The sequence below is a fragment of the Poromitra crassiceps genome (genome assembly GCF_964638095.1).
Source record: "Poromitra crassiceps genome assembly, chromosome: 11".
NCBI lineage: Eukaryota > Metazoa > Chordata > Actinopteri > Beryciformes > Melamphaidae > Poromitra > Poromitra crassiceps.
The window spans coordinates 3437547-3464989 of NC_139643.1; the positions used below are offsets into that span (position 1 = coordinate 3437547).

The 27443-nt window shown below is 43.0% G+C and overlaps 1 protein-coding gene across 1 annotated transcript; it reads left to right on the top strand.

Annotated features, from left to right (window-relative positions):
• Positions 1-138: 138 nt before the first annotated feature.
• Positions 139-27058, top strand: glmp (glycosylated lysosomal membrane protein; the record flags this gene model as incomplete). The annotated part of the gene is made up of 7 exons (XM_083646284.1): positions 139-243; positions 4014-4190; positions 5905-6003; positions 10972-11163; positions 16092-16310; positions 18192-18463; positions 23354-27058. The coding sequence occupies 7 exons, from the start codon at positions 139-141 to the stop codon at positions 23526-23528; spliced, it is 1239 nt and encodes a 412-aa protein (XP_083502410.1). The 3' UTR covers positions 23529-27058.
• Between the last annotated feature and the right edge of the window lie 385 nt (positions 27059-27443).

Consider the following 27443-nt stretch of genomic DNA (forward strand, 5'->3'; position numbering starts at 1 on the left):
AGACATGTATGAGAAATTTGTGAAAAGTGACATTATACAACACAGCAGCACGTGAACGCGGCACCGGCTGGGTCAGCTGGTCAGCTGACTCAGGAGACACGTGACCTCATCAGCCGCTCAGTCACAATAACAAGAAAGATGGCGGGCGGCAGAGAGCAGCGCGTCGTCTCGCTCTTCCTCTGTGCTCTAACCTTCAGCTGCTCCGCCGGCCTGTTCGGCCCGGGAGACGGCTACCTGCGCGAGGTGAGTAAACAACCTCATCATCATCAACAACAACAACAACAGCCGAGTTTCATGTGACCAAAGCAGCAGCAGCCAACTGACACAGAGAGGCTGAGAAACTGCTGACTGACTGACTGACTGACTGACTGGACTCAGACACTCGGACTGACCAGAGCTGCCAACTCTCACTCATTTGAGAGTGAGACTCACTCAAATGACCCTCTTCTCACTCCCCATATCTCGTATTTCTCACTCCACATTTCTCTTTTGGGTCGCAAGATGAAAGCGTTTGGGAAGCCTGTATACAGGGTTGCTATTTCTTGACTTAATACAAGAGGTTAGATGGTGCAGAATAGAGAACCGCAGGAATGAGTCCGGAAGTATACTTGCGGGTTTGTCAGGGGAAAAGTGAATGGGGTTTTAGAATGGGGATTTCACTTAAAGCAGGACTAAACCCCAAAACACTTTTTTCAGCTTTTAAACTATATGACTTTGGGGGTGGTGTGTGAAGAATTCTGGTCAAAATTTCCACATTTGAGACCAAACTGTTACCATTGTACCATTTGTATCATTTTCAGCAGCATAAGTTCCCTCTATGGGTTGAACACTGCTTTTTTTTGTGCCCTCAAATGAATGGGATATTTGGTACATCGTGACGTCACGGTGGGTTTAGCACGCGCCCCACTCATGTGAAAAATTTGTTTTTTTCCCCATTGATTATTACTGTAGTTCACGCGGCGCGAGCCCTTTAAGACCAATGCATCCCTGGGTAATGCCTACTGTGGCTAATATTAGCCGCTAGTTAGTTATGTTATATGGCAGTAAAATGCCACTGAATGACCAAATTGATATAACTTTTAACCATTTCGAGTAACACTGTTTCCATACGGATCACCAGCGTTAGTTTGTTGTTTATAACGTGGCTATATTCATAACGTTTTCTATCTCGGATGCGTTATTTCGAATCCCACATAGGTTACGCTGGCGCAAAGCGTGTGGGTTTCAGGACGAAACAGTCTCGAGCCACTAACGTTATCTTTAGAGCACAATATTCCTGGAATGCAAGTTTAACTAAACAGTTACATGTCCTCTGCATTCTACATAAAATTAAGATATTGCGGGTTGTTTTATTTTGTATGTTACATACTTATTGGCCAAGATATGTTACTTTATGGGGGAGGAATTCTGCCAGCGAAGGAGGGGAGTGTGGGCGGCCATCTTGCCTGCGGGGTTTTCGGATCGAGTGGAGTGCCGTTTTGCAAGAAATCTGGTCGGTTTAGTCCTGCTTTAAATGCATAAAATAAGGTCTGGGGTTAACGAAAGTTTATGAGAACGCGAATTTTGGTTCAGCACGATAATCTTCACAAACGTTAATAACTGTGATTATTAGAAAACGCTTCAAAAGGCATGAAAGTGAAGAGGAAAAAAAGTGTGCCGGCTTGCATACGCAGCTCGGCTGCTGCGTGGCCTCGCCTACGCTATTGGCATGCGCACAATTGCTCAACAAATTTGCATCACTGATGACATCACAATTGCTCGAGTGGCCATCATTGATCACATGGAGTGCTCGAGTGATGTCACGCAGCGCACAATTGCTCAACTTCGGCCTCGCCCGCAGCTCGGCCTCATCTGCTCTATTGGCATGCCCAGCGCACAATTACACAACTTCGCATCACTGATGACATCACTCACTGTCACTGATGACATCACAGGACACCAAAATGGCGAATACGTTAGTGTAATACTGTAAAATAAGGATTTGAGTTACTGCACATAATGCATGCATGTGCAAGTACTTAGAGCTGCCTGCTAGCTGAGAGTAGACTGACTGGGACTGGGAAGCCGTACTGTGTGTGTGTGTGTGTGTGTGTGTGTGTGTGTGTGTGTGTGTGTGTGTGTGTGTGTGTGTGTGTGTGTGTGTGTGTGTGTGTGTGTGTGTGTGTGTGTGTGTGTGTGTGTGTGTGTGTGTGTGTGTGTGTGTGAGAGAGAGTGTGTGTGTGTGTGAGAGTGAGTGACGTGTCTGTCTGATGTTTCCTCCATCAAAACAAACCACAGACTGCTCAGGAAAGGTCAATGGTCATCACATGGAAGCTTGTCATTGTTTTTTGTATTCTTAACGTGTGTTTGTGTGTGTTTGTGTGTGTGGGGGGGGGGGGTAGACTGGTGTGTTGTTCAGTCTGATTCATTGACAGACTTTGGAGCAGCTGATGATGATGTCATCATCACTGTGGGGTGATGTCACTTCCCGTTAGCCCTGCTCTGACTGCTTTATACTGTAATTTCTTATTGATTTGATTCTTATTTATTGTCATTTGTTTGTCCTTTTTGTCTCTTTTCATGACCTTCATTTTAATTTGCATGTTTTTTTCTTTGCACTTGTTCCTTGGCTTTGAAACGTCCGTCTTCATGCAGGGCCCGAAATTAACTTTTTGACCCACCGGCCAGTGGCGGGTAGATGGAAAACATCTACCCCCGCCAAGCATATTTCTTACCGGCCAAAAAAAAAACGCATTTTTGTGTCACATATATCCATATAGCCTATATCAATTTTTTTCAGTACATTTCAAGTAGATAAGGTATTACGTTGAAGAATACACACTTAAATAAGAGGCCAGAGTAAAATTTGAAGCAAATTATTTTAATATATTGATTGATGATTGATTAATCAATACATGTCAAGTCAATCTTGAGCTTAAATTGTTGTAAAAAAAACAACGGAGCTAAAAGTAATAACTGCGACAGTCTCAGTGCACAGCGCACAACTTGGGCTACACACCTTTCTCTCCCACTCACACCTGGCACCTGCGTTAGCTCTCCTGCACTCGTTCTCCGCTCCGCTTCGGCTTTATTGGTGGGTAAGCATTTTGATTCATCTCCTCATCATAGCTCGGCAACAAGCGCGAGCGATTGATTCATTGATTAATTCGCCCGATGTAGGCTGGCAGAGGTTAAAAGACGCTTTTTACCTCCGCTAAAGTGACGACTGCATTCCATTCCACTCCAGTCATGTTTGGTAGCCTATATAAGGCAGAGCCAGAATGAAACAGCCTCACAAAGCACTCGTATTAGCCAGCTGCGCACCAAAACACACATAACTATTATCTCCTCATATATACTGTATCATACGAGTGGTGTCGGCAACAAGTGCGAGCGATTGTTTCATTGATTAATTCGCCCGATGTAGGCTGTCAATTTAGCAGAGGTTAAAAGATGCTTTTTACCTCCGCTAAATTGACGACTGCATTCCATTCCACTCCAGTCATGTTTGGTAGCCTATTAGCCAGCTGCGCACCAAAACACACATGATAACTATTATCTCCTCATATATACTGTATCATACGAGTAGTGTCGGCAACAAGTGCGAGCGATTGATTCATTGATTGATTGATTCGCCCGACGTTCGGCTGTCAATTTACCTCCGCTAAATTGAGACTGCATTTCATTCCAGAGGCACGTTTGGTAGCTTATACGGGAGAGCCAGAATGGAACAGCCTCAGGAAGCACTCGTGTTACAGTATACTACTGCACTGAACTAACGTTAATTTCAGACTGCTTCCTTGTATATTGTGGCTGGGATCAGTGCTCCGCAGCGCACTCCCAGCGTTTAACAGTCGGAAAAAGACGCTTGGTGGACACAGGCGGCTACACACAGTTTTAATATTACATGACGACTATTTTGCGACCCGCCACGTGGCGGAGGGACGCCAAACCTAACACGCCAAAGCTAAAATATGCCCGCCATTGGCGGGTGGCGGGCTCTAATTTCGGGCCCTGTCTTCATGTGATTGCAGCTCTCTGTGGAGCTGAACCCAGGCCTGAGCCCATCGGACCCCCCGCTGCCCCCTGGTGTCGCACTGCTGCACGTGAGGGCGCTGGGCCACAACGACACGCTGCACTTCCTGCTCTGCAGCCAGGGGGCGCCGGCACTGCTGCTGGTCCACACTGACTCCGCCTCCTCCAGAGTCAAGGTGGGTCACACACAAACACACACCTCTCCACTCAGTGCTCTGACCTTGTGCTGCACCATATTGGGGGGGAAAACCACATTGCAAAAAAATGTCTGCGATATATTGTGATATGAAAACATTGTGAAGATAAATGAACCCCCCCTCACACACACACACATGCTATTTATATTTATACAACAGTTAGTTCTGGCCGAGCAATTTGGTTGGACAAGAGGGATCTTAGCAGTGCTGATATTTCATGATAACAGCACACTGTGTGTATATCGCTCCGCTTCACAGATGTTCTAAACGTTTCCTTGATTAGGCTGCATTCAAACAGCGCTCGCACCCAGCGACAACGATATGGATTTAACCTGAATTATGAACGCTGAAATCTTTATGCTAACCTCAAAGTCGCTAACATTAGCTTAGCTAGTAGGGGTGGGAATCACCAGATGCCCACGATATGATACTAAAACGATACCTGATTCACGATACGATAGTATTGCGATATCGCCGATATTGCGATATATTGAATATTGCGATATATTGAATATTGCGATTTCTTACTTTTTCAACTGCAAATGATGTCACCAAAGGAATACTTTGTCAACATCTGGTTTATATAAGAACAATTTTTCAGTCTGTACATCTGACTTCAATCATTTTATTGCAGCAACATTGTCAAGTAGACAGACCAACAATTTTCATAAAGTCATGACATAGTTGCATGCACCTGACAAACTGAACTGTTTGTTACAGTCTACTTACAGTCCACCTTAACTGGATGTGTGTGTGGACTACTGGACTTAGGTAGTTTTTGAACAATGCAACTTCACTTAAACAAAACATCTTGCGCAGCCCATTCAGTAACTGGGGAATTTGTAAATTACTGTTATGACAAAACTGTTACTGTTAAAACAAAATGAAAATATGCTACCGTTTGTTTACTGCTGGCCTTGGAACTAAAGTTTATAGTAGCCCGGTGGCCTGGCATGGCCTGCCAATATCGATACAATATCGTCAGGCAAAATATCGCGATCCTATGGTGTATCGATTTTTCCCCCCACCCCTATTAGCTAGCTTGCAGGCAGGAAGTTTGAGAGAACATGTTGGCTCGAGAAAGAGAACGTTGGATCGTTTAATTGCCAAAAGCAACAATGCCCACAAACTGAAACATTATGTCACTCAAGCATATCGAAATTAAAACAGCAGACTGCATTGAAAAACGTCACATTAGTGTCCTCACAATGTATGGTGGATGAGTTCGTTTTCAACAGGTTGAAATGTTTCCACTATGGAGCACTGCAGTGGGACTGTGGGCCATCGATGTTGTTTCTCTCTCACGACACGGACACACGCAGCTTGTTTTGTTGTTGTTTTTTACGCTGACTGAAACATGTCATGACGTGGATTGTGGACTGGAGTGGCAGATTAAAACGTCACGGTGAGGGTGTGTGTGTGTGTGCGTGTGTGTGTGTGTGTGTGCGTGTGTGTGCGTGTGTGTTTGTGTGTGTGTGTGCGTGTGTGTGTGTGTGTGTGTGTGTGCGTGTGTGTGTGTGTGTGTGTGTGTGTGTGTGTGTGTGTGTGTGTGTGTGTGGTGTCTATGCGCTCCTCCTCTTTGTCTCACTCTGTGTAAAATTAAGCAAGTGATACAACTTTATTTTATTTAATTATTGAAAGCCAGGCCTGAGGGGCCCGCAGCTCTCTAATCAGTCTCCCTGTGTCTCTGCAGGTCGACTGGCCTGCCTTCCTCGCCCGCAACACCACCGGCAGCCTGAGGGTGGAGCCAGAGAGCAGCATCCTGTTCAGCAGCGCCGTGGTCTTCAGCCGGGTGAGACAGTCTGCAGTGTGGATCCATCATTGACCTTGTTCACAGCAGCCTGTATGTATCTAAAGCCCTGGTACAACTTGGATGATTCAGTGTGCCATGGGCTAAACACAGACAAACAAGGATTGAACATGTTGAATCAGACCAAACGTCTCCAAACAAGGACAGACAGCCATGGCACACCACACAAACATCTGTTTGCTGTAGAATGTTTGGTGTGCCATGGGCTTAAAAGGCTGGGTACACACAGGTGCAACCAAAACATTAATGAGGGTTTCCAACTTCCAATCCATTTATGTGTCCCAGTGCTGGGGCCCTCATTAATGTTTGGTTGCACCTGTGTTTACCCTGCATTTTAGATGCAAAATGGCTGCTGTGAAAAAGGCCCACTGGCTTCGAAAGTCTCTGAAAATGAATGAATGGCATTGAAAATTGTTTTTTCAAAAGGTTTTTTCACTTCAAACTAATGAGCAATCAAAATGGTGATATCAGCTCCATGTTATTCTTGAGGCGGCAGTCTGAGTTGGTCGCATTGAGGCCAATGCAGAAATGCCCAAAACTGCAGTTCCTCAAATGGCCACTTGAGGCTGACTGCAAAAGGCAGTCCCCATAGACCAGGGTCTACAATTCTAGTGAATTTTAGGCCTAGAATTCCCCCGTTATGTTCTTCAGATAGGGGGTATATTTATAGACTTGGGGGGGGGGGGGGATTGATAGACTTGGGGGGGGATTCTTTCAGCCGATACGATACGATACGCTTCTCGTGTCCGATAACAGATACGATAATAACCAATAACCAATAATAATTTCATATTTTTGTATTTAAGAAAATAAGTTCTTAACCTGTAGTTTATGCACACCTGGGGTATCATAAGGGTATCATCATATCATATATGAGTGTTTTAGTAAAGTGTATCACTCAATGTAAAAAATAAAGGCTTTAATACAACTGAAAGCCTCTGGCTGCTTTATGCTCACCATGCCGTGAAGGGCGCGGGGGTGGAGCGAGGGCCGGACGCGTCAAATTACGTCAATGTATTGGGCGCGACCTCCGTAGGCCGCCCACCGTGTACCTAGGGCTGGGTATTGGCAAGGATCTCACGATACGATACGTATCACGATACTTGAGTCACGATACGATTGTATCACGATATATTGCGATGCGATACATATTGCGATACATATTGCGATATATTGCGATATTCTACAGAATTTACTCAAAATTAAATAATAGAGCTAAAGATACAACACACTGTGTACCACGCAGGTAGTGTAATAATATGTACATCACTTTATACTGATAAGTTAGTGGACAAATTTAGTCAAAACTACTGAGTGTTGAGTGTTACTGAATGCATCGATATGGGAAATATCGATACAGTATCGATTAGGGGTGGGAATCACCAGATGCAGAGGCCTGGCATGGCATGGCCTGCAAAAATAATAATAATAATAATAATATCACGATACTTGGCGTCCAAGTATCGATACAGTATCGGGAAATAAAATATTGCGATATATTGCCGTATCGATTATATTGCCCAGCCCTACGTGTACCTGAAGATTTTTCTCACAGCGCGACCTCCGCACAGCTATTCTCCAAACATGGCCGCTTTCAAGCCACTGAGCCCTGAACACTGAGCTGTGTTTTCACCACATTTCTTGACCCATGTGGTAGGCTATAAACTTTGATTTGCAACTGTTCGTTTTTAGTCATTTCACCAAGTAAATGTGTTGTGTTGAGAGCATGTTTGAGAGAGATTAAAAGCAGCACAGAGTAGGCTATCAGGGCTGAGAACTGAAATGGCTTTCAGTAAAAACAAGTTTGGTGTTTCATTCATGTGCTGATGTACGGTTGTTTGAGAGTGAAAGCACACTCAGTACTGCACATAATAGCGTTTCATTGCGACTTTTCACGGGCTGTTCACACTATTACCATTGTACAATAACATGCTGATCACTTGGCTGATCACTTCTGAGTATAAAAGCATCTGCCCCAGCGCGAGGTCCGCACGGTGACTCGCGGAGCTCCACCCCACGGAGCTTGCTCGAGTATAATGAGCCCTTTAGTCTGCAGCAGTGTTGTGCATGAACGTGCTAAAAGAGCCCCGTTCATTGAACAAGCTCATTATTTTTGCTGAACATGAGCGTCGCTAACACCTGGGGGAGTGTTCAGCACTCTTATCGTTCTTTTTCTCACTCTATTCTTACCTCGATAATTGCCCATTGTGTTTACATGCGTGTGGCAATTTGCATAAGAATAAAACCGGTTCAAAACCATCTGTCATTTCGCTAGGCTGCTTCCCTCTCTCTGCTTCTCTCTCTTCGTTTCCCCGCTCTGCCTACGGGGGGGACTCTGTCCGAGGTGACAGTGGAGTAGACACAAAGCTGACACACACTTCAGACGGAGCTGATCGCAGCAGCCTGTCTAGTGAATGCAGCCTGTGTCCACTAGGGCTGAAACGATTCCTCGAGTAACCAGAGTAATTTGATTACAAAAAATGATTTGAATCGACACGTCATTTCACTGTTTAGACCAGGGGTTTAACCTTTTGTAACTTAAGGCCCACTTCTGATAGTTAAAACATTTCCGAGGACCACCTTCCCAGATAAGTGAGAGAGAGACAAAAATGAAGGGACTAAATTATGACATAACATGACATCATAACATTATTACATGATGAGATTATAATAACATGATCACGTTCTGCTGTCAGGAACATGAATGGTGATATCAGCTTCATGTTATTCTGCTGTCAGGAACATGAATGGTGATATCAGCTTCATGTTATTCTGCTGTCAGGAACATGAATGGTGATATCAGCTCCATGTTATTCTGCTGTCAGGAACATGAATGGTGATATCAGCTTCATGTTATTCTGCTGTCAGGAACATGAATGGTGATATCAGCTCCATGTTGTTCTGCTGTCAGGAACATGAATGGTGATATCAGCTCCATGTTGTTCTGCTGTCAGGAACATGAATGGTGATATCAGCTCCATGTTGTTCTGCTGTCAGGAACATGAATGGTGATATCAGCTCCATGTTGTTCTGCTGTCAGGAACATGAATGGTGATATCAGCTCCATGTTGTTCTGCTGTCAGGAACATGAATGGTGATATCAGCTCCATGTTATTCTGCTGTCAGGAACATGAATGGTGATATCAGCTCCATGTTATTCTGCTGTCAGGAACATGAATGGTGATATCAGCTCCATGTTATTCTGCTGTCAGGAACATGAATGGTGATATCAGCTCCATGTTATTCTGCTGTCAGGAACATGAATGGTGATATCAGCTCCATGTTATTCTGCTGTCAGGAACATGAATGGTGATATCAGCTACATGTTATTCTGCTGTCAGGAACATGAATGGTGATATCAGCTCCATGTTATTCTGCTGTCAGGAACATGAATGGTGATATCAGCTCCATGTTATTCTGCTGTCAGGAACATGAATGGTGATATCAGCTCCATGTTATTCTGCTGTCAGGAACATGAATGGTGATATCAGCTCCATGTTATCCTGCTGTCAGGAACATGAATGGTGATATCAGCTACATGTTATTCTGCTGTCAGGAACATGAATGGTGATATCAGCTCCATGTTATTCTGCTGTCAGGAACATGAATGGTGATATCAGCTCCATGTTATTCTGTCAGGAACATGAATGGTGATATCAGCTCCATGTTGTTCTGCTGTCAGGAACATGAATGGTGATATCAGCTCCATGTTATTCTGTCAGGAACATGAATGGTGATATCAGCTACATGTTATTCTGCTGTCAGGAACATGAATGGTGATATCAGCTACATGTTATTCTGCTGTCAGGAACATGAATGGTGATATCAGCTACATGTTATTCTGCTGTGGTAATCACTTATGAGACTCTTGACCATCACAGTTTCACAAGCTCTCCATCCAAATTATATGACTGTCATTTTGTTTACATTCTAGCATCCAATGGTATCGCTGGAAAGATTTGAGTCTCAGAATCAGACTTTAGCCCTGTTCGGAATCGGTCCCTATGACAGAAATAGTGGACTATTTAGTATGTCGCCTTTTTTTTAATATAGTGTCCGATTTCTCAACTGTTAATTTGATTCACTATTTAGTCCACTATAAAATACCCACAATGCACAGGGATTTCTAGTGAACAGCAAATGTACCCTACATTTTCCCCGGTATACCACAATGCAATGCGGTTGTCTTTACTGAAGGAGAAGAAAGTCCTTAGCTTGCGAGCTAACAAGCTTGTGAGCTACTTGACCTGCAAAGCTTGCTATTAGGAGACAGCACCATAGTTGACAAAACCACACATGCACGTAATTAGAATTTCAATGATTTATTTAGGATTTAGCAGTCAAAACATGCAACATCAATACTACCTGAGGACATCTCAATCTGCTCGTGAGCTCAGTCGTTTATGTGATAGTGGGCATGGATTGCTTGCGTCACATGAATACCCGGCGCATCTGGTGAAGCAATGATCTTCAGGAAAAAAAATCTGTGTAGTGTCCGAAACTAATTTTGATCATTCCCCATATACAGAGGTCTGTATAACCAGGGGGAGGTGACGTTGCCTTTCCCCGCGGTGTACCGCTTTGATTTAAAAAAATAAGCTGCAGTAACATTTATTCGACGATAGGTGGCAGCAGAGCACCTGAATCCTTTTAGGACGATATACTTTTTGACCACAACACAGTTAAAATAGCAGAATGGCGCTGTCCACTATTTCTGTTCATTGATTCACTCCGGCCGAACTCTTTCTAACGTAAATAAATAAATAATAGTATTTTATGCCACCACGCTGTGGAAATAGTCTACAGTACGTGCTCATCCCCTTACAAGTCCAGTATCCATGTTGAAGGCTGCGTAGTCTAGCAATCTGTAAGCGTCCTCTCTCTGACTGAAGCAGGTAGATGGACTTGGTGAATAACCCTGAACTGGATTGTGTCTCTGTTGGCTCTCAGCTGTGGGAGTACGATGACATGAACGACACGGCCGACCCGCAGCAGGTCCCTGACTCCGCCTTCTTCCCTGCGTACGAGCTGCAGAACTTCACCTGGTCCCTTCAGAACACATCGGCTCCTGGCCAGTACCAGTACCAGCTCTGCGGAGGAGACGGCTCCCCGGCTTTCCCCCACACCTCCCTCTGCCTGCAGGTCTTCTTTCACTCTGCTTCTCTGTTACACACGTTCAGGAGAGTCGTGCCGTAAAACCTGGTATATAAGACCGGTATATGAGGTATAAAAGACACACTTAATACATTTGAAAGTGGAGTGTGTCTTATATACCCGTGTGACCTATATGCAGAGATGGGAAAAGTACTGACATTCTGTACTTGAGTAGAAGTACAGTTACTTGTGTAAAAAACTACTCTGGTAAAAGTAGAAGTACTGATTCAATTATTTTACTCAAGTAAAAGTAAAAAAGTACAGGCTCTGAAATGTACCCAACAAGTAAAAGTAAAAGTATTTTTACCGTAACTTTCTGAATGACTGAACCTCACATCATAGAATATAATTTGAGGATAAAAGATCCCCTACAAATGTTTTACACATCTTAAAACTCTACTTTAAATAGTGTGCTATGGTTTTTCCACACAAAAAACCCCCCATTAAAATCATATCTAGTCCTCCCTCATTAATATTTCCATGATATATGAATGTGCAAATAGTTAGACAAGTTTAACTGCTGGATACAAGGTGTCCCTTACAAAGTGCAGAATCACAATACTCGAGACTGATATGATACTGATACCTAATGGATAAGGAACTGAATGTCCACAGGTTGATCACATTCACAAATTCAAGGTTTATTATTAAGACAGAACTGTATCTGGTGTTAGAACACCACCATATTCCATATTAGCTGAATGTTGACAGTGCACAAACTGAATGTATGTGTTAGAACAACACCATAAGGGGCCATGCACGCAGGGAGCGGTTATTTAAAAAAGAACGATTGGAAAAGCCAGATTATTGGCAACTCTGGCAGCAGCGATATGAAAATCCTCCTCTCCTGGGAGAAGACTCGAGGTGGGAGGAGTGAAGAGGAGCAGGGCACTTTTCCTGTTAAACTTTCCTCAGCTTTCAGCGCCCAGAGCGCTGCGCTAAAAAAAACACCACCAGGTTTTAAACGCGATGAAATGCTTCTTGAAAGAGATGCGCGCTAAGCGCGTACTTATAGAGAATGAATTGCAAAAAGAGGAGCGCTAATTGCTGGCTGTCTGCACGGCTCCTAATGTCTGCGTGTGTCTCCCCTCAGAGAACATCCGTGTTTCTCTTCTTTGTCCACGCCCCGGAGGAGTGCCAAGTCATACTATTGGCGGAGCTGGAATGAGCTTTTATCAGCAGCGCTGGGAAACTCGTCTATTACTGCTCCGTTCTCCCGTTTCTACTCGTTTTTAAATTACATTCTCGTGCATTTAAACAAAAGTAACGAACCTGTTTTGAAAATGTACACAAGTAAAAGTACAGATACTTGTGTTAAAATGTAACGAGTAAAAGTAAAAAGTCGTCAGAAAATTAAATACTCAAGTAAAGTACAGATACTCGAAAAATCTACTTAAGTACAGTAACGAAGTATTTGTACTTCGTTACTTCCCATCTCTGCCTATATGTAAGGGATAATGTATTGTGAGCCGGTGATTACTGGCGAAATAATGACCGACAGGTGAATGATTGAGCCCGACGCGCAGCGGAGGGCTTAATCATTCACCTGAAGGTCATTATTTCCAGTAATCACCAGCTCACTATACATTATCCCGCTTAGAACACGGCCTACAACTAAATCATTCAATAATCTGACAAAAATATTTATTCAAATATAATTTTTAATAGCGTTTTTAACGACAAAGCGGTTTCATTCGTAATTGGCACACAAGACACCACAGCTGCAACTGGTTGGCCTAATTAGTAGTGGTTGCTGACAAAAGGCTCTTATCAACTGATTAATCCAGGTGTGGCAGAGCAGCGGTCGGTTGTCGAGAAATAATGACCGGTGAATCTTGTTGATTGACCAATCAGAATCGAGTATTCAAGAGAGCCGTGTTCTAAAGAGTGCTAAAGTCATGCCCTCTTCCAGGTTCTGCATACGGTATGTCCTAAGGGATTTCATTTCCCATTAATTTTTCCATAGAAAAATCCTTCCATATAGACCATAGCATTTCACTCGGACCAATCCTAACACACACACACGTGTATGTGTGTGTTTAACCAAGTACAACTATTTTTATACTAGGAAAAATGGCACTCGATACACAAATATAAAATGGATAGGTTGGAAAGTGTCCTTCTATCAGCGTCACAGATGAAGGCTATCAGGTAACTAACAATAATGTATTCTTACCTTTTCTTCCAGTTTAAAGTGAAGCACGTATTCCCTGCTGCGCTTGTTAAGTTTAATTAGCCTGTTGTCCGTTCGGAAAGCGATTTGAAGAACCGCGTGTCAGTCAGCTGTAGTCTGCTTATAATAACATTATCGTCGTCATTGACAATAACCTTAGACCCGCTTGGGTTCAGAAAATACATGTCTCATCTCTATCTCTTTCCCTGCATGTTAATATGTAGCATAGCCACACACAGTATATATAGTGCGTGCATCCTTGTGAATTAGGCGTTTCGTTGTTTTGTTCATCGCATAAAGTAGCCTATACTATAACCTACACGTAAAAATATTAATTTAATAGGAGGAGGCTGTGTGGAAATGTAATTTGAGACTATTTTAATACAACTCAAATTGTGCTGAGAGGGGATTATTTTCACCAGACCTGGTGACCGTTAGATTTTTAATTTGTCGGACTTTGATTCATTAGAACTGTAAAAATCCGGCAATTACCGGATAACGGAAACCCAGGTTACCTGTGGTAACATGAGGTGAACAGACGTTGCTGTGTGAGGAGCTGGCTGAAGTTTCTCCTGTATCTCCTAACGTTAATGATCAACAGTCACATCGCTCTCATCCTACTCTCCCGTCACGTCTGCAGACAGCAGAGTGGTATACAAACTAACCCTGGAGCTTTTATTGCTGTCATTAATGTTACTACTACAGCCGTGTATAACTCAGGCCACCATCGCTATTTTGTAACAGATCCTAACGCAACAGAAACGTTAATGGACAATGCCAGCACCGCTCCTCCTAACGTTATTAGTGCTGCTGTAATAGGCTGTCACTATGTTAGCGTTACTGTAGTTGACACCAAGGAGGTTCTATAATAACAGGTAACAGCTGTGGCCTAACTGCTCTAAACCATAACCTCAATGGTATAAACGTGTTTATAAATAGCTATAGGAAACCTTTTTTGCCGGTATAGTGGGGCTCAAAAAATGCACTTTCAATGTAAAATAGGTCGCTTCCGGAAAGAAGAGCCAAAATTTGCACAAATACTCCTTGTGGATTGTAATTTTGATAAAAGTAACTGGCCACGCAGAAATCTCGATCTTTCCAAGATGGCCGCCATTTCCCGCCCCAAAAACACTATTTTGGGGGCAACTTTGGGTAGAATTGTCCAATACGAATGATCTTGTTATCAGACCATACATTTATGACCACAGAGAAGCCAGATTTGTTCCATGTAAATTTCTAAATGGCTGCCATTTCAAAGATGGCTGCCATTTCAGCTATTTTTTACCATTAGTGGGGCTCAAAACAGCACCTTTAGGTCGCTTCCGGAAAGAAGCGCCAAAATTGGCACAAATACTCCTTGTGGACTGTTATTTTGATAAAAGTAATTGCCACGCAGAAATTTTATTTTTTTCCAAGATGGCCGCCATTTCCAGCCTGAAAACACTATTTTGGGGGCAACTTTGGGTAGAATTGTCCAATATGAATGATCTTGTTATCAAACCATACATTTATGACCACAGAGAAGCCAGATTTATTCCATGAAAATTTCAAAATGGCTGCCATTTTAAAGATGGCTGCCATTTCTGCTATTTTTACCATAGGATTTCACTGTCCAGGGCGATTTTGATGATTCTGGTGTCAAATGACAGGTTTTTAACTATGGAAATTTCAAAATTATACATCAGAAATCATTTGTATATCTCCTTTTACCATTTACTCTAAAATACTAAATCTCTAAAATACTGTTGTTTATGCATATTTTCACATTACTTTGAAAATATATGCAGAGTAAATGGCAAAAGGAGATATACAAATCATTTCTGATGTATAATTCTGAAATTTCCATAGTTAAAAACCTGTCATTTGACACCAGAATCATCAAAATCGCCCTGGACAGTGAAATCCTATGGTTAAAATGGCTGAAATGGCAGCCATCTTTAAAATGGCAGCCATTTTGAAATTTTCACGGAATAAATCTGGCTTCTCTGTGGTCATAAATGTATGGTTTGATAACAAGATCATTCATATTGGAAAATTCTAACCAAAGTTGCCCCCAAAATAGTGTTTTCAGGCTGGAAATGGCGGCCATCTTGGAAAAAAATAAAATTTCTGCGTGGCCAGTTACTTTTATCAAAATAACAGTCCACAAGCAGTATTTGTGCCAATTTTGGCGCTTCTTTCCGGAAGCGACCTATAGGTGCTGTTTTGAGCCCCACTAGTAGGAGACCCCCCAAAACACTGCGTCTTATATACTGATGTTTCTAATACACAGAGTGGCAGATGTTAAAAACACTGATAAAAGTTGCAGAACTATTTCAAATCCTTTGATCAAGTCAAAGTATAAAAGTCCATGTTGTTAAATTGACTTTTAGAGTCGTCTAAAGTACGGTAGTCATTTCTGAAACTGTCTCTAATTCCTGCACATTTGGATTCAGCCTTTGGTTGGGGTGCGGTGCTGTGAGCTGTGCAGTGTTTTCTGCTGCCCATCGTTCAAAGTGTCATGCATTTATCACATCAGTCTGTTTAAGCCACCAGTGGGCCAAAATGCCATAATACTGTACTTTCTACCAACATCATAAGTTTCCCTTTCAATTGTTAATTGTACTTAATTTATCATGATTTTTTTTAACCACCTGTAAATAAAATCCCTCTGATGAGGACTACAGATGACCATAAGTGTACCTAATAATCGTTAAAGTTTTTTTTTTTAAACCTTGAACACATCTCTCTCCTCTTTCTGCAGGTCTCCTTCTTTGAGTCTGGGGGGCGTGTCCAGGAGTGGCCCCACCTCCTCCACACCGCAAACTCCTCCCAGATCATGGTGTGGCTGGACGGCGTGCTGCCCAGAGCCAATCACTCCAGGTTCTCCCTGGAGCTGCAGGCAGTGGGCGGGGCTTATCCGCTGGACACAGTGGAGGTTTTCCGCTCCATTGACGATGAATACACTCCGTCCATATTCAAGGTAACACCTCCACTGTGTGCCCAGTGTTAACTTAGTAAAGAGCCACAAGTTAGGTTCTTTCTTTTTTGGGAGGGTGGATGTCGATATCACGATACTCACAAAATATCGCGATTAGGGATGGGCATTTGAAGAAATCGCCTTAAAGTCGAGCTGAACCCAAAAATGACTTTTCTTTTCTTTTAGTTCAAATACCTGGGTATTCAGTGCACCTATTTAATAATGTATGCAAAAAAAAATCACAAATCTAATTTCTTTAGTTTTTCACACTTTTTCACATCAAAAGTTCATTTTTCAAGATTTCATTGATAACAGTAATCTACAGTTTGCTGACGTCACCTAGTACAATCAAAGTTCTACCCCATTTCAACCAATCATATCACGACATGGCAGCTGTCAATCAAATCTTCATTTCAGGATAATTTTCTCTTCCAAATGAAGTAGAAAATGGTGCCTAGTGCCTGTCATCTGGCAGAATTCCTATCCCATAAACTAACTACGTACTAACTTGGCCAATTGTATGAAACATGAGCAAAAAACTAAAACTATAATCTCTAAGAATGCAAAGAAATGTAACTGGCTAGTTAAACCGCGCATTCCAGGAATATCGTATTTACAGAAATAGCGATAAAGGCGCACGCTTGAGAGCGTGGTTGTCAGGGGTCGCCCCTCGGAGATTCCAGGCGGGCGGGCATCAACCATGGATCGGATTGTCCGCTCGCTCTGCACGAAGCAGGTGGCTGCCTGGTACTCCGCGGATCACACTCGCGTAGCACGACAACACGCTGAATCCCACTCGATTTGGGGGTGGAACACGCCATGATTGACCAATGCCAAAGCCAGTCGACAGAATTGTCAAATCAAATCATCGACACCCGGCATTGTGCGGCTTGTGGTCCGCCTCTCAACCCTGTCATCTCAGACAAGATTTGTTTCAGTCTGCGACGCTCGCGCATTTGCGTTCGCCTCCGGTTCACCTCGACTTTAAAGGATAGTTCTGGTTTTTTACAACCTGGACCTTATTTTCAGCTTGGTTTATGTTATCCTAGTCTCAACACCAGACCCATGAGAGTTCTTACACTGATACACTGATGCAGAGCAGATCTCTCTGGGTCTGGGACACTCCTCTCACCAAACTGTGAACGGAATCTTGGCCAGTGATTGGTGAGTGCTGGATTCACCATTCGCCTTCCAGTAACAACTTTGCGATCGGGGAGGCACCCACCCTGAAACCGCCCATCTAACCCACCTGGTTGCCTCGCACGGCAGGCGCAGCCCATTTCTCGAACCACTCTCTCATTGGTGCTACAACCTATCACTCATTCAATTTCAAACCCGCTAGACCCACCCTCAAAGGGCAGCTGTGGCTGTGAAGTGGCACAGACTCATGTATGTAGTATGCGGAGCACAGCGATTCAACATAATATTTGAGTCTGGGGAGAGACTAATGTTATCCTGATCACCCAGAACAGAAATATCTGAAAATGATTCAATATCGAGCTAGAACACGCCGCGCAACGGAACAGAGGCCGTTAGGGCATGTGTTATCGGTGTATTTACTCCGCTCACACTCCTCTCTCCACTGTCATGAGTTTATTCCCCAATGCCAACGCATGTTTTAAGCTGCATTGTTTTCTCATCAAGGCAATGAGGAAATATTTGTGTCTGCAAATGCAGATTGGAGCGTGCATGTTGTCTGTGTTTCAATAACGATGTGTCCAAGCTCGCCCAGAATGACATGCCTGTTGAATGCCCAACAAATAGAAACATGAAAATTAAAAAAAATTAAAAAATCCATGTGTATGAACCCTGCAACGTGCCCCAGATGTCACTGTCCACCTCCATCCGTTGACCCCTAACTTCCTGCCCCCCCCCCCTCCTCAGGTGTCTCAGTGGGTTTCCTCTCCAGCTAACAGCAGCTCTGTGGCTAACGGAGGTTTCGTGCAGTGGAAGCCGGTGGCTTACCGGCACCGCGCTCCGGTCCTGGAGGATGCCACGCCATGCCACCACTCCGCCCCACTGCCCCCCCACCTGGCCCCGCCCTCCTCTGACCTGCTGAGGGCGTTCTACGGACCACAGCCACTCAGCTCCGCCCTCAACATGAGCTTCGGCCTCACAGGAGAACCCTTCTACAGCAGCACAAACTTCCTCAGCTGGTGGGTACTGAACAATAAGCCCTAAGAGGCTTAGCTGCTGTAAAATCACTGTAAATCACAGCATCAATGGGCTTATTGCTTTTATAAAATGTAGCCTACCTGGTACCTATACTACATATTAGAGCTGCAACTATCGATTATTTTAGTAATCGAGTATTCTACCGAATAATCCATCGATTAATCGAGTAATCGGATAAGAACCCTTTTTTGTGTTTTCAAAGGCTTATCGTAAATATACACCAAAAAATAAGATAAATCTCTTCAAATAAACAACTACATTAGTTTCTTTCTTAGAAAAAACAACATTTTGATTTTTAAATTGCATAGAACTGGCAGTGGCACCATTCATCTTTTCAACCTGACGTTTGAGTTCTTCCAGTGTACAGCAACCGTTAAATAATATGAATGAATGGCTTACTAGCTAGTTTACATCCTTCATTTACCTTACAGCTGCATGACACACACACTCTTTCTCTCTCACACACACTCACTCTCTCTTTCTCTCTCACACACCAACAGGCTAGTGTGATCACACACACACACACACACACACACACACACACACACACACACACACAAAACGCTGTTAAATTAGCCGCTAACGTTAATGTTAGGTTGAGCTTTGTATTTCTCACAGAAAACGGTCCAAACTTCTCAGAGAGAGCGGTCGGTATTCACTAAAGCCTTCATATCTCAGGCTCTGTAGTACATAGAAACATAAAATAAAAAGCATTTGAGAGCTTAACCCTTTGGCTTTTCGTATTATATTTGCTCTAATGTTCATTAAAAAAAATCTTAAAAATCTTTAACCCCAAAAATAAAAATAAAAAGATTCTAATGCATTTTAAGACATGTTAATAAATATTACGGCAAATGTAACCCTTCCAAATAAAAAGCCACGGGTTTAAGCTGTCAAATGCTTTTTATTTCATGTTATGTTGAACCCTTGACAATTACTGCAGCAACGTTAGCGTTAACGCTAACGTTAACGTTAGCGATCTCTGTTTTGCAGTCGTTGTGAAGACAGTGAAAAGCCCCGTTATCTAACAACTACAACTGCAGTGAAACAACTTATCCAGCTAACGCTAGCTAATTAAATAACGTTACCTGATGTTGTAGTCGATGCCTCTCTCAACGTTACAGCTGAGGAGGTGCTGCTAACATTAGCTGCGGTGCCTGCTTCATTCACCCTCAGCCTATCTAGTAATACGTTACAGTCTTCAGCATTTAGCTACTGTAAATATATCTTGTGTTTGACCATGCTTCCTCAAGTTTGAGGTGTTTCCCTGGGCAGCTTTGCAATTCACATCACAAATGTTGCAACCAGTGTTGTCTGAGTCTATCTTGGGAAAGTGTAGCCACATTTTCGGGTGGTCCCGTTTGTTGACGTTTCAGGTAGAGTGACGGACTGACGTAACGCGCTCTCACGTGTTGCCTTAAGGTTCCGTCGGAATTTCTATTTTACCCACTCTCTTCTATTACTCAGATGCGTGTCGAGGCGAATCATTTTGGCCTCGATCAATTTAATTATTCGAGTTATTCGAGGTACTCGAGGAATCGTGACAGCTCTACCTGGTACCTATACTACATATACTACATATAGCCTACCTGGTACCTATACTACATATACTACATATAGCCTACCTGGTACCTATACTACATATACTACATATAGCCTACCTGGTACCTATACTACATATACTACATATAGCCTACCTGGTACCTATACTATACTACATATAGCCTACCTGGTACCTATACTACATATACTACATATTCACCTTATTCTTTGCCCATACAAGGACGCTTCTGCATGACGTCATTTCGTAATCGTCTTTCCGGTTTTAAACACGGATGCAGAGTACGCCTACCGCAGTCATTTAGACTTGCCAAAAAGCTGTTTTCAAGCAAAAAAAAACCCAAACTGTTTTAAAGTTTTGATATTTGTCGGGTGAGAACGTAACATATATGTGACCAGTTTATCAGAATAACGCCTATTGGAAATCCTTAACGAGCAGCGAGGACCGGGAGCGCTGAGTGTGCTATCTGTCAAACCCTACTGTAGGCTACTGGCAGTGAGAAAACACTGTCGACGTGCTTTTGTAACTAACGTTAAATGCCGACCGGGTACAGCCATCGGCTCCTCGCAGCAGTAACGTTATGAACATGCAACTGAAGTTGGCCGCAGTGTAGCTAAGCTTAATTCTGAATGTTGCCAAACTTCATTCATACTGACGTTTTATTTTGAAAATGGCCGCCAACTAGGGCTGAACCGGAAGAACAAATATGTTGCGTCGAACACGCAAGAGAGAAAAAGTGGGCGTGGTGAATAAGGTGAATAGCCTACCTGGTAAGGTTTGAACAACAAAAACATGCAATATTGTAACAAATAATTTTTCTTCCACCAAGCAATGTCGTCCTTCAAGCCCCCCTCCAGTCAGAGATTAAAATTGAAGGGACACATTTTATATTATTCAACCCTTTATTATGGGGAAAAATCATAAAAATAAAAATAAATAGATATACCGTATATAATATAATAGGTCCTGGTATAAAGTAGATTTGTGTCTACAAAAAAAAATCTAAGTTTGAAAATGTCCCTTCATTTTCATATTAAAATCAATCAAACACCTGCAATGAAATATGTTTGTAAAGTGTTATAGCGTTTAGGTGATTGATCTAATCATGTATTAGAAAACATTTCCCTTCACTTTCCATCGTAAACGTAAACAGACGCTCTGAGCCCCCGCGCCCCCCATCCCTCCGACTCCCGACTGCCCGGCTTTCTTCGGCGGCGCAAGGCACTCTGGGAGTCAGGTGGCATGGTTAGATTTAGTAGCTCCCATGCGGTCACAGGTGTGTATTTATAGAGTATTTTACGGCTTTGAACGCGCCTCAGCCAATCACAATCAAGGACGAGAACTATCTGTTTTATAAGAGTGTTTTTTTTTCTTTCATTTCATTTATTATTTGGATAGGGACAGATACATACATACATATCAAGGGCAGTTTAGAGTCCAGCGATTTATGGTCGTTGCGACCGACCATGATCACATTCCATCGTCGGTGATAACGACAAGTGTTTATACTTCCAGCGACGGGCGATATGCCATTGTTGTGATGAACGTTGCGACCATCGTCAAGACTTCATCTGGATTCAACTTTGACCCCATCGTTGGCTCCGTTGTCATGACAACCACAATTTGTTTCTCTCCTACCGCAATTTCTGAAGCCACTAGTTAGCTAGTTAGTTGAATTAACAATGGCAGACGATCACATATTTGTCAAAAAATGTAATAAACACAATGACACGGTTCCCGTGCCTTTGGGCTAACGACCGGGCAGATTATAAAGATGCTGTTAAAAGGGCAAATGCCTGGAAAGCAGACATTCTCAACACAGAGGGTAAGTAACATACAGCATAACCATACAGCATGTTAGCAAGCAGATAGACAGTTTTGTAATGTTGCAATCAAAACGGTAACGTGACTGACTTGACTTGGCAGCTTCTCTGTCTGTCCGTCCGTGTTGGCATTAATCCATGTGAAAATATAACGCATCCTGCTCTGTGCCTCTGCGATGCGTTCTCCTATCACCTGGGTGTTTATACGACAGCGTCCACAATCAGCGTCAAGCGATTCTGGAAAGGTCGTCACGTTCAGCGATTGCCCGTTGGGCTATGATAAATCGCTGGACTCTAAACTGCCCTTAACATTTACCAAACGTATCACAGCTAATTTGCAATGTCCGTCCCTAGATCTTATTAAAAGCACCTGTTAAAAGCAATGTACAGTAAAAGAGAGTAAAATATACAGTAAACATAAACAAGGATCATAAAATCAATCAATCGATCAATCATAGAGCAACACATGTCCGGGTAGTGTAGCGGTAGATTCCCTGCCTACCAACATGAGGGTCACAGGTTCGTGCCCCCGTGTTACCTCCGGCTTGGTTGGGTGTCCATGAAGGCACGATTGGCTGTGTCTGCGGGTGGGAAGCCGGAATGAGGGTATGTGTTCTGGTCGCTGCACTAGCGCCTCTCCTGTTCAGGGCAGAAGGGAACTGGTGGGAATAGCATGATCTTCCCACGTGCTACGTCCTGCTGGTGAAGCTCCCTGCCGTCAGGTGAAAAGTAGCGGCTGGCTGTATCGGAGGAAGCATGTGTGTGTGTCTACGGCTTTTCCCAGGTCGGCAGCTGGGGGAATTGGCCAAGTAAAATGGAGGGGAAATCTGAAAAAGCACAAACAATCATAAACAAAGGCTATAAACATCGTATAGGGTCATAGGGCATAGGTCATCGTTAGGTCATAGGTCATAACCCACAGTCATTTATGGGAACATTGGTAGTTACTCTTCAGGAACTCTTTTTAGATTAGTTTTAAAATGCTCAATCCTGTTTAATGTGTGTGGGCAGTGAGTTCCACATTTTAACCCCTGTACCGAGAGGGCTGTTTGTCCTAGGGAGGATTTATAGGTGGTGTTTTATCTTAGTGAAACCAATGAAGTAATCAAAACTTAATATCACAAACAATATCCACAACCCAAAGATATTCAGTTTACTGTCATAGAGGAGTAAAGAAACCAGAATATATTTAAGAAGCTGAAATCAGAGATTTTTTTTATTTTACTTTTTCTTTTCTTCTTAAAAAATTCAATTATTAAAATAATTTGATTATTAAGATGGTTGGCGGTCTATTTAATAATTAATAACACCTAATCGATTAATGATTGGAGCTCTCCTTAGCGTAGTTGTTAGCATTTATGCATGCTGCTTTTCTTTATTGCTGTTTATTTACAAGTGGTCAAAACATGCTTATTGCAGCATTTTACACTGTATGTCTCTCTCTCTCTGCCTGCCTGTCTTTCTCTGCCTATCTCTCTCTCTCCCAGGACTTTGTTGGTGGGTGTTGGTACTCCTCCTGTCGATTCTTTCTCTCCGCTGGTTCTCGCCATCATGACGGTCGGCCTGGGAACTCCCATGATCCTCCTCCTGGTGGGTGGGGTCTGCGTTTGCATGCGGAAGAGGACCACACCCCCGGCGGTGGCCTACGAGTCAATCAACTGAGGGCGGAGCCACTGGAGTCCTGGCCAATGAGGTGGCTAGACTGCTTTTAAAAAGAGTTTTAAAGATTTCCTGATGAACAGGAAGTGGACCTGCCAGGGTGGTTTTGATTTCTCCTGAAGTGCCTGCCCACCACGGCCCAGTTGGCCAATCACGATTTGAGAGACTTTTATTTATTTTTTTACCCCTGTTCTGTCAGGATGATCAGATCCTGAGTCTGAATTTCTTTTTTTATGACACAAGCATCTTTGACATTCCTAACTGCTGTGTGACTATGGCTACAATGATCATTCTGATTGATTTAATCAATACTTTGTTCGTATGATTATTACAAATGATTATTCGTTTTGATGATTTGAGGAGCAAAACTTTACTGCGCTTTTGCATCTTCATCAACAGCTGGACAATCTTAGGGGTAGGCGATGTGGGCAAAATCAAATATCACAATATTTTTTGACCAAATACCCTGATATCATGACAATATTGTAGACTATTGGTGCTTTCACAAAATATTGACACAATGAGATTTTTGATAAATAATCATCAATAATGTGGATATAATGACTAATGGCCCATTTCTACTGCTGGTATTGGCGTCGCTCCGCCCGTCTCGACTCGCTTTTTTGTATCTTTCCACCGGTAAAAAACCAGGACAACCCGGGTTGAGTTGTACTTTTTCTAGTACCACCTCTGTCGAGGTTCCAGGGCTGCGGACCCGGTACCATGCGGTGACGTGAAAACACTGCAGACGACTTCTCTTTTGTGTAACGTTATTTCCCAAACTCTCCTGTTATTTCCAGCAGTCTTTTGTCTTGCTGCCTTCAGCTCCGGTGAAATAAAATCGATCTCCTTGCTCAGCCTTAACATGACGGTTGTTTTCAATTGTTTTGAGAGAGAAAAGTCTGCGGCTCCGCTAGGCCAGAGCCGTGGGTTTTCCTAGCGACTGGCCGGGCAGCCGGCTTCTCGTCTCCCCGTAGCGTACCCCCCCCCCCGTCCTCCGCTATACAGTGCGGTACGCAAGCATGTAAATAACAACAAAGAAATATATACAGTATATCCATATCCAATCTCCTAGTCGATGGTCTCATTTGCTCATGTAGGTCATATAGAGGTACCAGTAGGGGTGCACCGATCGATCGGCAAGCAATCTGTATCGGCCGATTTTTACCTCAAATATGCGATCGGCTGATTGCCGATATTTTTTTATATTAAAGTCCCTGGAAACCAGAAATATTTCTTTATTATTTAGCATTTTGAGTTCATCACATCACAGGACCCTATGTTAATAAGCCACCAGCCAAATTTGAACGATGATGAACGTCGCAAAGTATATAAATTTAGGTTTGACAGTCGTGGCAAAACTCATGAGAATCAATTATTTTTTAGAGTGTATTTTCTCCGCGGACTGTGTGGGCGTGTTCCGTCTGCAGCAGGTTTTCCGAGAGAGAGAGAGCGCGAGACAGAGGGGGGGAGGGAAACGGAGAAAGAGATCGAGTGCACACACAGCACGAGTGTGTGTGTGTGTGTGTGTGTGTGTGTGTTCGTTGCTCGGAGAGGGAGAGAGAGAGACTTGCTGCAACTGCACAGCGCGACTGTGTCTGTTTGTGTATGTGTGTCTGTGTGTGTGTGTGTGTGAGAGAGAGTAACCTCGCGTCACCAGCCTGTGTGTCTCTCTCTGTGCTCTCTCTCTCTCACTAGTCCCGAGAGAGAGAGAGAGAGAGAGAGAGAGAGAAGCATAGCGCTTGGCACGACGGCACACAGAGTGGGAGGGAGACGGACAGCGAGGGAGCGCTGTCACTGGGGGCAAAGAACGGACAAAAGGAGGGTGGGTGCGGATTGCGCGCGTGTACAAAGGTTATATAGAGCTTATGACGTCATAAGCTCCTGCGTTTTAGCACCTCGCGCACTGCTGTCTTCAATGAGGAAGTACTTTGTAGAATCTTGTAGAAAAGTGTTGATTTTAAGGCTTTGGGTTGAAAGTAATGTATAATAATTTCGGAGGCACAAAATTACTAACATAAGACCCTAAATAACATAGTTAGAACGTTTTTGTGGATTTTGGTTTCCAGGGACTTTAATTCTTTTTTTTTTATAAAAAAAAAGCCCTATCACTAATCAGGCTTTCCAACGATATAAAATACAATGCCAATTGGTATTTTTAAAGGGGAGAAAAAAATAGACCGAAATAACGTTTCCAAACTTTTTTTGAGGAGTTTATATTTCGGTGATCGGTAATCGGTGATCGGTCGATGATCGGTTGGGCAGATATTTCCCATAGGCGATCGGCAATTGGTGATCGGTGGCAAAAAAAACGTGATCGGTGCACCCCTAGGTACCAGTATTTCATAACCAGTTTAAAACCAGTTCCTTGTAGGGATTTAATTTTAACGTTACAAGCGGAGGGCAGATATGCGGCGTTGCTATGACCGGAGGTGGACGGAGGGCAGATGGAGCGAGTACTACTTGCGGTGGAAGCAGACACTACTTCAGGTCGAGTCGAGTAAAGCCGAGTTGAGACGAGCTGTACTGTGCAGTACCATGTGGTACCATGTGGTGGAAATGAGCCATAAGTGGCTAAAGACATAGAACAGTCTGGTCAATTCAGAAAATTACATCACTTTACTGTAATGCAGCAGGAAAAAACAACATTTATGCCATAACATGAAATGAATCTAAGATGATCTAGTCTCATATCACGATATCGATATAATATCAATATATTGCACAGCCCTACCTCTGTTCCAGCTGCATGTTCAGAGATCAAATGTTTCTCTGCTGCAGATATTCCAATGTTCTTCAAATTATTATTAATTGTGGAAATTGAAATGACAATTTGATTAATTGTGCAACTAAACTTAATGTTAAGGTGGTGACTTACAATGCAACTATTTTGGGCAATGTATTTGGCAATGTTGCTTTCCAAAATTGCCCAGAAAGTTGCCTTGTTGCTGCCCCTTTCGCTCCCCGTCAGAATTTGTGTTTATTTTGTTTCTGGAGTCACTGGTGGAAATGGAAGCTATAGAAGTTTTTAAGATTCCAGTGGAGCTTTATTTTGATCGAATGTGGAATACTTCTAGAAAGGTTTGGAGGTTTGAATGAGAAAACGAAGGCAATCTGTTATTACTCACTGGTTTATACATCATTTTACAATTTATACAGTACTTGCTGTTACTAGAATTAACTTCAGACTTGAAGTTCATGTGGGAATATGTAACTGTGGTTCTCTGGGATGTAAACAGAAGTCATGTGATCACAGTGCTGCAGGTTTATTGGACAATGTTGAATCTTCACGAAGCCCCAACCTCCAGTTCTGAAAAATGAAGCCAATGCGGAAGTGGCAAAAACTGCAGTTCCTTGAATCGCCATTTGAGGCTGCCTGCAAAAGTCAGTAAATCCCCATAGACCCCCATGTTACAATGCCTGACTTTACAGCAGAAATAAACATGTTTACAGCCTGGTACAAAAAATGGTTTTGGTCTCTGTAGCCACTTTTACACAGAGATCTCGCAGTATTGCCGTTATGAAGGCCCACAATGAGTCAGCGTTGCCTTTTTACGCGGACATACGCAGCGCGAGGAGGGATTCTGGCATGACGTTATATCGTTGCCATGGAGATGTGAACTAGCGTTGCCGAGGGAAATCTAAATATTGTGAGTGATCAGAGGGAATATCCTCAACCTACGACTTAGAGGGATTTATCAGATGCACTCAAAAAAGCCTACCTGCTGGATTGTGGATTGTTTTGAGGAGAGACTGACAGAAAGGGAATCCTCAGACCACGACTCGCCACGCTAAAAAGAAAAGAGAAAAAATCAGGGGCTGCAGGCGTATTGCGAGAAAACTGTATGCCTTTCCCCTTTTTATTGCTCTGACGGCCGTAACTTAAAATCTGTTATAATATTCCTATATGGAGTTATG